This window comes from Falco punctatus (genome assembly GCF_963210335.1).
Source record: "Falco punctatus genome assembly, chromosome: 1".
NCBI classification, from domain to species: Eukaryota; Metazoa; Chordata; class Aves; order Falconiformes; family Falconidae; genus Falco; species Falco punctatus.
The window spans coordinates 31,383,069-31,397,051 of NC_137580.1; the positions used below are offsets into that span (position 1 = coordinate 31,383,069).

Sequence of the window (13,983 nt, forward strand, 5' to 3'; positions counted from 1 at the left end):
AACAAGGAAGTATTACAGACTCCTAAGCAAAACAAAGAAAATTTATCTCAAGTTTTAAAAAGGCTTATATACTCTGGCAACAGCCTAAGTTCAATTAACATTACATAACATTCTCACTAACACAGTTTCACTTTTCAAAATGAAAGTCAAATTTATTCAACATTAAGTGTAACAACACATCAGAAATCAATATCCACTTATAAAATAAAGCAAAGTAACATGAATAAACACAGGAAAATACTGTCTGAGACTCTCCAAGCAGGACATTTCTCATAAGACTCACAGAAAAAAAAAATGATTTTTATATGCAAACAGACTCAATTCCCAAAAACTCAGTTTTTTCCAGTTGTAAAGCAATATATAGCTAATGGGAGATAAACTAGAAAAGGGAATGAAATGCATCATGCTGTACAACACCAAAGAAATACTCCAACTGCATTTGCGTACAGCATTAACAACATGCAGTAGATGAGGTTAAAAGCAAGTACAGTGTGTATATATTAGAGACAGAAACTAGCCAGTCTGAGGGCTTTGTTTCTTATTTTAGTTCAACTAATGAAAACAAACAGATGCTAAGAGCAAACAGAGGAAGAGCAGAATCTGCACTGAGAATAACATCTCTTCCCAGAACAGTAAGATTTAAATTGTGCGCATTTTCACTCAGTTGGTCCTCTTCTTGCTATGTCATTCAAACATACCTAGCTCCAATGACGGGCTTTATGCAAGTATCTGCGTTTCTATAAAGCTGTAATTAAATGAAACAATGCAAGTCATTCAAATTCCGCTAATCCTTTAAGTCAGGCATTAATATGCTGAACACTCACTACAATTCAATGCTATTTAAATTAAAAATAAAAACAGGGCAAGACATCTGGCAAACAGCCTTGCTGAAATGTAGGGTATTTTAATTGGTTTTGTTGCTTGGATGAAAGCAGTGTGAAAATACACATGCTACCCATTTCGTTAAGAACTATTTAAACAATTATTTTCCACAAAAAGTTGGGATCTTTGTTGGTTCTAGTCAGTCCACAGCCTGACAGATTTCTCTTGCCAGTCTTTTTTTTAAACAGCAATTTTTTTAAACAACCCCCCAAGATCTCCTATAGCTCGTCAGCTATTGAAAAGCAAGCAAGCAAAGCGCACATGCAAGTTATTAGATTTAGATAGCCAAATATAATTAACTACAAAGTTCCAAGCAGTAAGTACATCTACATTCCCCTGGGGAGACTCAGTCTTACTGGGAGATGGATTTGAAAGCTGATAAAGAATGCCAGTTACCTGGTTCACTTCAGAAGTTCTCTGCCTTCCACCTGAGGACTTCCAAGAGCCCATTCTACCACCTAACAAGCTAACAAACTAGTACAAATATTCAAGATTTAAATTCATTTCAGTAAGAATGGACTGATGGCTTACAATTGAAGACTGACTTTTGTAGGGCTAGACATATTGACCTTAATTTTAAATGAATTCAAGTTTGAAAATAATTGTGCAGCATCAAGATAAAAGTAAAAAACAAAGGAAAAATTAAGAAAGATAAACTTACCACTCACACACAAATTGCACAAGTCAATGCTCTACCTAGTTTAACTCAAGTACAGCAGTGTTTTTACAACAATATCCAAACAAAAAGTAACTTATCTACCACTTATCTATTGGCAATTCTCAGCTGAAAAAAATGTTGTATTCAGTACCTGTTTATTTAACAGTAGAGGGATCACAACGAACCAAGATTAATTAAAAGGAATGTAAAGGAGAGTCTTAATTCAGATGTCTTTAGTGCACATTAAACCAAAATTGACTTTAAGACATGCTACTGAAATCATTATCTGAAACTGGTCTGAGGTCCAGCAATCACATAAGCTAACTATGAAATTTAATGCTGGGTCAAAAATGGAATAGAAATATGAAGGTAATGTCCTGCAGAGTACGTCTAAAGAAGAAAGGTTTTTTTTCCTTGGGTAAAGAGTTACTGATCTGAAAGCTTTGAGACTGAATATACCTCTCATCTCCAGCAATGTAAGTTGTGAGTATTCCTTAGTCTTCTGATATAGGAGCAGATGAAACACCTCTGAACTCTTTTTTCATCCTCTATAATGAGCAAGAGGAATTTCTTTCTACCTTGCTCAGATGTGCTTTCCTTAACATCTAAGCAGAGACCAACCTTCCACTTCCATTTCAGTGAAGAATTAAATACACAGAACACACATAATTTGGTAAACTTGAGATTCAAAGTTGTAAAGGAAAAAAGATAACACAAATCATTTTATTTCTGAAAGACTGAAGTGGACTGATAAGTACTGCCATCTTGCTTAAGTAATGTCAGATGCAAGAGCAACTGGGAATAACAATTCAAAGGTTAATATTGTTATAATTTATATGAATCAGTGCATTCTGTTTGTGCAAGACGGGACTAAGTGGAAATTCAGATCAGCACCATCTCTACAGGGCTGGAAGGGAAAGCTATCTGTTGAAAATGCTACTGAAGCCTCAAAGAATGATTACCTAAACATTTACATGCTGTCAGGCAGTCAGACTCTACTAGCAAAAGCCTTTTTTGGTTATTGGTTATACCAACATCTGTGTTTAAGTCACTAGTAGAAAAGTTTACCAGCACTTTGAATCAAACAGCCTTAGAAGGTTTAACCATTACTCAGTGAAGATGCAACATCCAGGATTAAAATGCCTACAGCAATTCAGAGCAAGCAGTGTTTCAGACATGAAACAGCAATGCATCATTTTAGTCAGTGGAACTCGAACAGATTAGAAAACAATGTGCACTCTCCTACTTAATATATTGTACAAGGAGATAAGCAAATAGTAAAAGAGGTCCAAGAATCAGTAATTCCTCTATTTGGCTTTAAAAAAAAAAAAAAAAGCAAGCATTCGGTTTATTTACATTCTTCTTCCCTGCTTGTAAATGAAAAATAAATGCTTCTTTGCACGTTATAAAATTAAGGTAATAATCCCTCTCCAGCAATGTATCTTAGAAATGGAATGAAACTATCCTGAAGCTCTAAACCGGCAGTACGAGAAATGCTAGCTAAAGCTCACCTCTCTCCTATGCATGCTTTTTTCCCATATACTGGGAAGCAAAAGGGCAAAAATCTCGAAAGCTTCAATTTCTAATAAATTTTATCTTTTTAGGCTTTCAATCAGTCATAAATTAATGACCAATTCAAGCTGGCATCCATAAATATAAGAAAACTGAAGTCAAGTATCCTTGGCTTCACAATCTTCAAGGCTTCCAAATGAGGAACTGTATTCTTATTGTAACATTACTACCTGAACTATGATGGAGAATCTTCCCTCTTTAAGCAAACTGCCCACCAGAAAGTGGAGGGTAACCTGCTACCTAGGTACCAGTGAGGTGGGGAAAGAGATGTTGACATATGCATGGAACTGCCTATGAGAAATTTTAGATTCCATCCCCCGAGCAGGGAAAAAGAATCTACTTCCCTGTCCACTCTAAGCTGGTCATAAGTATTCCCCATGGCAACCAGAAATCCTTTCCTAAAATTTTTACGCTATTAGGAAAGAAGTATCACATAGCTTTAGTAAGAATTGTGGAAAGGTTTGGGTTTGTTCAGTTTTGGAAGTATTGGGTTTTTCTTCTTCATGCAGAACCACTTGACAGCTGCTTTTACAGGTGAAAGACTCAAATGGTAACCTCTTCAGGGAGAAGCCTTTTACGCAGTTTCCACAAAGGGCTGCTCTCCTGACAAAGTACTCTTAAAATATTTCAAGAAAGCAAAGATCCTCATCTTCTGAAAAATATTGGAGAATTTAAAATAGAACATGGAGAACAGAAACTAAAAAAAACCCAACCCACCTCTGATCACAACCATTCTGAGTTTAGAGCTTAGGAATTCCCCAGCCATTTAAAGATGATGACACTAGATGATTGTCTTGAATGACTGACATGCCTTATAGAAATCCCAGTGGCTGGAACCCTGGCTGGATTCACTGACTGCAAGCCAGTTCATGTTACACCATTAAGCAAGCGGAGGAAAAACAGAGGACCTTTGAATGCATACCGTCTCACTTCTGAGATGTTGACATATGCCAGATACTTCAACATTAAGACTGGATTTGACGTTTGCCGGTGAGGATCTGTCTACCTGACAGTCAGTGCTCTCAGCAGGATGCTAACGGAAGATGAGCATTCCTACAGCAGCCATAGTACAAGCAATGCAAGTCACTCTGGGGACGAGTTTAAGTGGCAAGATGCACAAGGGGTCTATTAAAATGATTTAACCCCACCCTCAACTCTATGAACTTAAAATTGCAGTCTGTGCTCCAACATACAATCCTCACCACTTCTGATCATATTAACTTAAGCTTTTAGTTCTATAATATTAATTATTAAATATAATATTATTAGCAGCTATAAAGTTACAGGACAGCTGGTAACAAACCGAGTGTTGAGAGTAGTCTGTGCTCCAAAGGTTTGCCATTTTGAAGCCAAAAAATCTGTTAACACTATGATAATCTTATTGATTTGTTTGTACAAAGCCACAGCATTTTTTTTTTCCAGAAGACATTTAAATTGTGTATTTTAAAAAGATAATTAACACTTAAACTCACAGCCAGTGAAGAGTACACCACCTCTTCCATTTCAATTTTTAGTTATACTTACTACAGAAAACTGAATTTGTCTGTTTTGGCTTCTCAGTATTTGAGCTTGCCTGGCTTACATTAGGATTAAGTAGTGCTGTCCTCCCACTCCTCAACACCAGGTAATTTCTTCCATGTGTAAATATTTACTCTCCAGTATCAAGACACTGTTTCATCATCTTTGGTAATGATAGAGACACAGTTCCTCAAACCTCACATAGCAATATCTACTATCCAGCCCCAGATCTAACTTTAAACTCTGTTATTGCTATAGCCTTCTCAAGTGCAGACATCAAAATTGAACATTTTTCTGGTAGTAGTCTTCTCCGTGCTGCTTGGGAGGCAAGGTAAGTTCCCTACTTTTACGTATGTTTTTTTCCCTTTGTATGTGTTCAAGTACTTCATCAGGCTTTTAACTACAACTCTGAATGCTCAGCATTGAAGTGGTTCTCTGGCACAAGTTTTTTTTTGCATTGCTGGGGGTCTTTTTTGTCTACCATGCACAGAGTGTACAATCTTTCTTCAAAGAGACCACTGTTACCTTCTGACATTAATACTCCGGATTCCTTCTGCTCTCTTAAGGAATTAATCAATGTACCAGGACATTTAAGGTACTTGTACATGCAAGGTCTCTATCCCATTTTCTAACCCTCCTCTTCAAACCATTTCACTAGCCATAAAAAATGCTTTTGTTAACATCGCCATCACTTCTTGAGGACAGACCTAACACATTGGTATGTACAGTGGAACCTAAATAGAAAATTATAGAAAAGACATGTATCACTTGATTTCAGTTAGCTACAGGTTTTGAAGGCTTCTTACTAGAAAAAAATTTAGGCAGTCAGTGAATTAATTCTTTCATACAGTACAGCACGTACATATTGGCAAGAAGCCCCTAATCACAGGTCGCTGGCAGTGGCACCTGTTACTGAGGCAACTAGAATACTCCTATGGAAGAGCTGAAACTATTTAGTCATCACTGGGTAAATTGCTTGTGTTCACTAGAGCAAGAAGTATTTCTTTGGAATGTACCTCAAAAGAAATTCCGCTCAGTAGTATTTTCAAACTGAATAAAAGGCACTGTTACTCAAGCAGTACATTTGTTGTCTCCAACTGTTTAAAAAAAAAAAATTAAAATATGTTTTTGAATAACTAGCTACTGTTGCTCTAAGAAGGCTTCCTTGTTACCTCAATTTTCATCTCTCCCTATAAAAGCTTAACATAAAAAGTGCTTTTATCTAAAGCATGTAGAGTCTCACCTTTATATCTATCTTTATATCTAAAATTATGAATTAGTATAACAGTATGCATTATAAAATTATACCATTTACTTCAGACATGGCTGAACAGCTAAATCTTCAAACTATACAAAAATAAAGTGTATGAAATCTTACAAAAGGAGGACATTAAGACATTAATAGCTAGTCCAAAAAATATAACTTATACACAGCAGTAATAAGCATAAGCAATGTAGCCTACAACAGCTTTCAATTAACAGGACCTCTGAAACAAGCATCAGCTAAAATTAGAACATTCCCAACACAATGTTTCCAATTTATTGTCTTTACCACAGTACAAACTTTTACAAACCAAATGTCCATTGTCTGTCAGTCTGTAAACAAAAGCTACTATCTCCCTCCTCATTTTAAGAGGGTGAATGTTTTCAGTCCTCGGTCAAGTTTCATATCCATCACTTGCATAAGGAATTAAAAGCCTCTTCTCTTGTTATTTTTCTTTTTTTTTTTTTTCTTTTTTTTTTTTTTTTTTTAATCATACAGCCTGCAGTGAAGTAAAATCACAGTGAAAGTCCTGGAAAAAACATGATCTTTACAGCAGGACTTGAACCATTCTAATAATAAAAGCATGGCATTTCTATTTCCAGAAATCAAGTCAATTAGAAATCCTAAGTTCTACTTAAAAACCCCAAAAGATCTAAAAGTGAAAAGATTCATCTTCTCAGTCAAATACAAGTCTTTCAGTTTCACTTGCAGAGAGACTTTTCCAGTCTGTAAAACAGTAGTGCAATTCAATTAGTTCTACTTTTATTTTTCTTAAAGTCCAGTAGATAAGTGTCCTAGCTCTACGGAAAGATAGGAAGATGCTCCAGTAAACAAGAAACTTTGGCAAGCCCAGGAAGGCTTACTAGTCCATTAAAGCTCAGAAGTCCAAAGTGGCTTAAAAATAGTTTATGAATAAACTAAAAACCAAAAAAACCCAACAAAACAAAATTTAAAACAAAACCACTAAAAAAAGACAAACTAAAAAAAAGGAAATAAATAGGCAGAAATTAATGTAAACTGTCTGAACTTTTAATGATTTCTCATTAACAGCTGGCACAACCTTTGACAGTACAGTCAGTTAAATATAGTTGACCTACAGAGCATTCCATTAGGGCAACCAGTCTGGAACACTCAAATGGAATTACATTCCTAAGACTTAAAAAATAGAGTTCTTATAACACTACTATAGGTTTCTTCTGCCCACCTCACTTACACTTCTTCTTGAAGAGGCTTTTTATTTTTGATGGCTTTTTGTTTTTTTCACCATTTTGACACAGGTCCTGCGGGATGCTACTTATCCTAGGGACAGACGCAGCTTCATGGTTGGGTTTACTATCACTGCTGGCTGAAGAACATGAAGTGTGCCGAGGCTTTGGGAGTGGGACCCCAGTTGAAAGCTGATTCATGCTGCAGGACTTCTCCAGGATTCCATTATAAACTTTGCTTGCAGGGCTAAAGATCATGCTCTTAGTTTCTGCCATGCCTACACAGTCAGGAGAGCCCCTAGAGATATCTGCAGTTAGAGAAGAGGAGTCTCCTGTAGATGATTCCTCCAGTGAGAATTCTTCTGGGGATATTTTCTGAGGAGAAAGTGTCTGGTAGATCTCAAGACTTGCTGGAGGAGACTGCTTCCTTCCGGTGGATGAATTTAAGGAGTCACATTCCGAACCTGTTTCCTGTATTTCCCTGAGTTAGAGCAAAGACAGGAGAAAACATAATGAAACTACTATTTCTTTCATGTAATTAAAAAGGAAATTAATTTAGAATCAATAACATTAGTCTAAAAGCACCACCCACACTTTTCCTTAGTATTTAATTAACAATAAACATTAAGTTAAACATTTTAAGTCACGACTTTCATTACATTATTATCTAAACTTAAGATAATTAACTTGTGTGATCTTGTTTTTGTGAGCAGCACCATCTGCCCAGAATCAGTCATTTGTATCTCACTTCAAAGAACAAAAACTATCTCTGAGAAAAGTTATGAAATGAAAGAAGGAGAATTAAGCCTATCATACACAAAAAGTTTCTTCAGGACAAGTGTCCCTACCTTTCAACAAGCTCATTTGCTCCTTCCAAAAGGAATTTAACCTTTTCCTATGAGGCCATGTAACAAGAGTAGGTACACGCTCAACATGCTGTAAGAATTGTGTTACCATCCATCTTCTCTTCGCCCAGTAGCTGACATTGCTTTTGATCCTAGTTTCAGATGTAAAAGCCAGTAACATATTGTAATGGAGAATCAGGGTTAGTTCAGTGCACCCTGGATTGTAACATTACTTAACTGTATACGACATGCTAGCTATTTACATACATATACCAGACAAGAACTCTCTCTGTTCAATGAGGACTACATTAACCTATATTATCCTACAGATTACTTTTGGCTTGGTTCAACCTCTAATTCTAAACTGCTAGTCTCAAATAATCCTATCAGAGTTCCAAGTGCTGTTTGCTAATCTCCGTACCATTGTTTATCAGCAGAGAAGTAAATGGCTTCCTCCTCCTCTTCAGTTCGATAAAGAGCTGGGCAGCTCGACACAGAAAGGATGTCAGGGTCAGGGGACTGCAAAGCATGCTGAGACTGCGGAGATGATGGCACAACATTGCGTCTTGATCGACACAAGCTACTGCTTCTTGCCAGTGTGCTGGGAGGTTTTACAATGGACCCTGAGGCAAAGACAAAGCAAACCAAAACCCTCCAAGTGACATTGATGGTAACAATATCTACTCTGAAGACTAAATAGCAGCTATCTGCTTCAGCCACAGTGATTCTTAAAAAACTTTGACATTGCTCAGCTGGTTAGGGAGAAGACAGACCGGCATCACCTTACACATTCTACAGTTAGATGAAGCAACTAACCAAGATGCAACTGCAGCAGTCTTGTGACTGCCAAATATTACTCTGACCACGTGCACCAAAGCTCTGGCTCGCTATGCTCTCTTGAGAACAAAGAGAAAGATTCTACTGGAACTCCCAACCCTTTATAAACTGAAAATAGCAATGCTGAAATTAGTATGTTACACAATATCCTGTACTTTACTTGCATGGTGATTGGGAGCTTAAAAGAATATGTAAAAGTTCTGCAATGCAGGTATACCTAACCGAACAACCAACTAAAATAAAACACACTGCATTAGTTGAAAGTTATGTTAGCCATGGAAGACCAATTTACCTAACATGATAGAAAATATATAACTCAATCTCATTTTCAGTGCAAGTATTTCCTATTTGACAACACTTCCTTTTGCCAGGCTAACTATGAATTTCTAGAAACAAAAAATAGTAAGAATGGGGGAGACAGCAACACAAAACTTGACCAGGAAAGTATCTAACAGGAAGTGACAAACTAAAATGTTCCTAATTAATTCCTCCTTCAAAGGATGATTAGGCAGCAATACTCCTACAGAAATAAATCTACAGACCTCTTTTCAGGCTAGCAGTTTTGAGTCTCAGGATTTCTCATACCCCTCCTCAAACTGTCCCACAGAATGCATCACTGCATAAGACAGACCGACCATAGCCTTCACTGATGTTCAAAACCGGTACCAAACAAAAACACACTAAAAAAAAATCAATTATTTTTGTAGACAAGGATGTCTAGCCTGACAAAAAATGTTTTTATTTTTTGAGATGCCAGTTTTGCATCAGGTAAATTAAAGTTTCCCTTCCTGGAATCTCAGGAAAGGTTGAGTTGTCATTCTGTTTTAGTGCAGGAAATCACAACTTCCACAAAACAAGTAACTGCACCTTCGCCAACGCGTAGACTTTGTTTCCTGCTGGGCTGAGCAGAAAAGAAAGGTATACAAGTCCCACATGACAGCTGTCATGTAACTCAAATTTTTGATTTTACTTTCCATGAACTCCCTACAGACCTGAAAAGCAGGTGCTGGCAGCTCAAAAATAAGCCTCTGTCATTACAAATATATGTCTAAAAAAACCCCACAAACATGAACTGAGATAAGAGTAAGAATCCCTTCAGAAAATTTACTCTGTATCCAGGTAAATCAGATGTCATCCTACTTGCTGATGTAAAAGCAAAGATTGCACCATGGGTGAATTTTGAAAGAAGTTACAAGCATTTTGGTTCCTTGTAGGTGTATTTACACAGCATTATGAAGGATTCGGCTGTGACAATTTAAGGTCTAGAATTTTCTAGTACAAATGAAGCTCAATAAATCAAGAAATCAGCTGAATCCTAATCAGTCAATGGAAAAGTAGGAATTTCACTATTACTTTCCTGTAATGACTTTGTTCCAGTCTCGTACATCTGGTTTTTTATCCCCCCTTTTCTTCAGCCAGGATGATTAAACAGATCTACTTCACACCATTTTAGCCCGTCGTCCCAATTGCTGACTTCAAATGTTTCAATCTTAAGAGACCAAAGGATGCTGGGGCAAGGTAACAGCCCAGATAGTTATGAGCAAGACTGTTTCAGTCTGGACCTAAACTGAACTGACCTGTCTGCACGCTGCATTTTGCCTGAAGCCTCATGAGTGGAACAAGCTATTTTGCTTCTGTCCCTTCTAATGTGTATTTGTCGTTTTTGTCTAAAGGATGGGAATAATTTAGCAGTTACCAAACTAACCTACAATAACTTGACTCCTAAAGTGGTTTCAAATACAGATCATTTAGCATATTTTCCCTTTACTTCCCCACTTACAAGCGTTTCCTGGTGGTTTTTTTTCACTGAGTAGAAATTTTAAAACCTACTAAGTTAAGGAGAAGATACTTCCCTCATGTAATCACTCACAAAAATCAGGCTCTTGTGCCTTACCAACATTCAGGAAAACACATTTGAAATTTTTGTAGCATTACCAAGACTCAGGTAACTTTCATCACTGAGACAACATCCATTAACTAAATACTTCCAAATGAACTGAACTTCAAAAACAACAAAAACAAACCACCATAATTGCAAAAGCCCACAAAGGCAAAAGTTTCAACTAAGTATGCTCTTAAAACTGTACAGTCCTCCTCAAATCACAGCTCCTCTGAAACAAGTGCACTTTGCTTTCTGGCTTCACTTCTATGCAAGACCTGAATGAGAAGAGTGACTAAAAAACAAAGTGTGACTGAAATCTTAAATACATATTTAAGTGTTTTGTCATTTTAGACCATCTGGAAAGTTGGATAATAAATGGAGCTCTTCATTTTGAAATCAGACCACAGGTTTCTCCATACAGACTTGGATGTTTAACTCTAGACATCTTATTTTACCGGGCCATCCAAAAATTTTGTTGCTAAGGTTTAAATCAAAGCGTTCACAGCGAAGACAACTAGAGACACAATATTCTTTAAAAGCGATAAAAGCTTGCAGTAAGTAGTGTTGCATAACTTTGCAATGTGGCCTATAAAAAAGTGGTTACATTCAGTAGACAGACATGTGACCAAGGCACACTAAATGAAGCCGGCAAAGTGGCAACCACTCTCCTTAGGCTATTTTAAAATACACTTCTAATTTCTTCTGAGAATCCCAGCCCTGGAAGAAAAACGTACACATAAGACAAAGTTTCCTTCCCTACTCATTTCTCAGCTTGATATTAATTGTTTGAATACCTCCATGGGATCTTTTTGATTTGCCTCTAGAGTCCAGTTAACCGCAACTTCCATGAAACAGGCTCTTGTATTGACGCAATAACTCAAGATACAAGGGTGGTCTGAATCCCCAGTGTATCTCTCTTGATCATAGTTTAACCAAATCTGGATTTTCCCTCCCTCCAGCACTTGGCCTCTCTGCCTCACAGTCAAACAATCCACTGTATCCAAACATAAACATTCTGCCTGAAAGCTTCCCTTGGATAACAGGATTTTGTTCCAGCCACTGAAGAATGTTTAAAAAGCTATGTAGCACATGGCCTCTTAAAGGGTGTGATCCTCCTAGTAGCTCAAGGGACCCTAGACTAACTCCACCCCTTCCACCTGAAAGAATAAGTGTGCTAACAAATTCACTATAATGCATTACTCATTACAAATGTTTGTCTACATGGCAATCCAAGCATGACAAGCAGACTTTCAAAACCTTAGCTGGATATCCCCCCCAATCTCCCACTGAAACAGAATAAAGGCTTTTTCTTCACATTACTTTTATTGTAAAAACCCGTTTCCAGTTTATGCAAGTCCCAACAGATGCATCTAAAATGCTAGATAGAATTTTGTTTCTTGATTTTACTTTGATCCAGTCCTGTTTGATTTCAGCACTAATCTCCCACCTGACTTTACAAATCCCATGCCTCCCCAACTCTCCCCCTTTCTTTTTATTGAGCACACCACTTACCATGAAACTGTGAAACTATCGGAGGAGTATCTTCATCCAAGTCATCAACTCCCCCTGCAATTGGGTAAGGAGGAATAGAAACTCGAGGCATAACTACCCAGCTGTGATCAGAGTAGAGAGAGGAGGTCAAGCTTGGTAGCCCAGAATTGTGTGCTATTTGAAAACCACAGATCTTCTCAATCTGTTGCCATCGATAAAGACGCTCTCTCAAACATGTCGTCAGCTCAGAGAGGGCTTTCCTAAAGAAAAGCACACATTAAAATTACAGGCACTGTTCTTAACGATAAAGCAAAGCAATGCAAGCACAATCATCCCAGCATACCAGAAGATCCATTAGGACTGTCCAAATATTTGTCATTTAATATCTTTTAAACTGTTTTACTTAAGTGCAATGGCACTAAGACACTAAATCCCATCACTCTCATAAAATTCCAGTGTTTCAGGAATAAATAGTCACAAAAGAACATGCATCCTGTTAATACTCTTACTTTGCTTCAAGGATTTTATGGTCCACTTCATCCAGGGAGGAGCTGTGTGCAACATGTAACGTTCCAAATACAGTGCTTCTCTTCTTTTTTATTTTCTCTGCCTAAAAGCAAGGTCAAATGAAATGCATAAAACTGGGAGTTACAGACTTAACACAGATATAAATCTTAACAATAGCGACAGGTAGCAAAAAACAACCCTGAGGAGGGGAAAAAAAAAAAAAAAAAATCTCCAAATGCTTATCTAGACAATTTGTATTTACTATTTCATATATCTGGAGGTCCAAAAAGTTTTAAGTAGGTAAAGAGTGTTAGTACCTCATCTTTGGCGATTGCTAATTGCATTTCTGCATGCTGTCTTTTGATATTGTAATACTGTACTTCAACTTCATGTGTTAACTGAAGCCACTTCTGCAAAGCTTCAGGAACAGACCAATTACTTCTCAGCTCAAACTCCTTTTCAGCCTTTTTTAAAGCCATGCGAACCTAACAATCAAGAAGAAATAAAAGTGTTAACAAGAGTATCATTAGAAACAACAGAAGAAAGTGAAATATAAGCACTTTTATAGGCTGCAGCAACATACTAAGGCTTTACAGAGCTTTGGTGTGTGCCAATTGCTGTCTGGAAGGCAGATCTAGCATTTCTGAAATATAGCATATGAATTTCCATATACTGCATTATACTCAGATTTTTTTCCTATGGTATATAACACCTAACTTGAAGCTTAAATATTTTTATAAGGCAACATTTTTATTTAGTACAATAAATCTAATTATTGCACTGAGAAGAGTGAGACAAAGCTACTATCTCTCATCTGATAACAAGGTGGAAAAAAGCTTTTGTATATATTTTGTTCCATGAATCCTACATTATGATAAGCTAACATATGAAGTGTATGTCTTTTTAGTTTCAGGATTATTTTCCTAGCTAATGGCATGACTGACATACAGTTATTAAGTGCTCCTTGAATTTTTCCATTCAAATCCATCATTAGAGAAATAAATGCTGCTTTAAACACTCCTAAGGATCTAATAAAACCAGGACCAATTTAAAGTCAATCCTAAAATTATACACAGTTTGCAGATACCTGTACTAGCTCTTCCTCTGCATATTTGAGCCTGCTGAGCTCACATTCAGCTCCCTCCCTCAACTCCCTTAGGCGATGAGCTTCCCGTTTTGCATCATTGATCTCATCCATCATTTTGCGCTCCAGATTTTGCTTTTCCACAGCAACATTTCTATTCTCTTCTTGTGCCTTCTCAAGCCTTCACAATTGAACAAAAAATATGAGAAATTACACAGCGTATTTGTTAAAAGTTGCA

At 37.0% G+C, this 13,983-nt stretch overlaps 1 protein-coding gene across 3 annotated transcripts in view; it reads right to left on the bottom strand.

Moving 5' to 3' along the window:
• Window positions 1-125: 125 nt before the first annotated feature.
• STIM2 (stromal interaction molecule 2) overlaps window positions 126-13,983 on the bottom strand; it is a 73,792-nt gene continuing 59,934 nt past the window's right edge. For 2 of the 3 annotated variants that reach the window (XM_080386196.1, XM_080386197.1), the window contains exons 7-12: window positions 13,749-13,926; window positions 12,979-13,146; window positions 12,664-12,764; window positions 12,176-12,414; window positions 8,366-8,567; window positions 126-7,580 (exon numbers count right to left, since the gene is read on the bottom strand). In XM_080386196.1, coding sequence (XP_080242322.1) covers window positions 7,100-7,580; window positions 8,366-8,567; window positions 12,176-12,414; window positions 12,664-12,764; window positions 12,979-13,146; window positions 13,749-13,926 — 1,369 coding nt within the window. In that variant the 3' untranslated portion in view covers window positions 126-7,099. Of the gene's footprint in view, window positions 7,581-7,947; window positions 8,097-8,365; window positions 8,568-12,175; window positions 12,415-12,663; window positions 12,765-12,978; window positions 13,147-13,748; window positions 13,927-13,983 lie in introns of all 3 variants that reach the window. The other variant, XM_080386198.1, reaches the window with a different exon arrangement.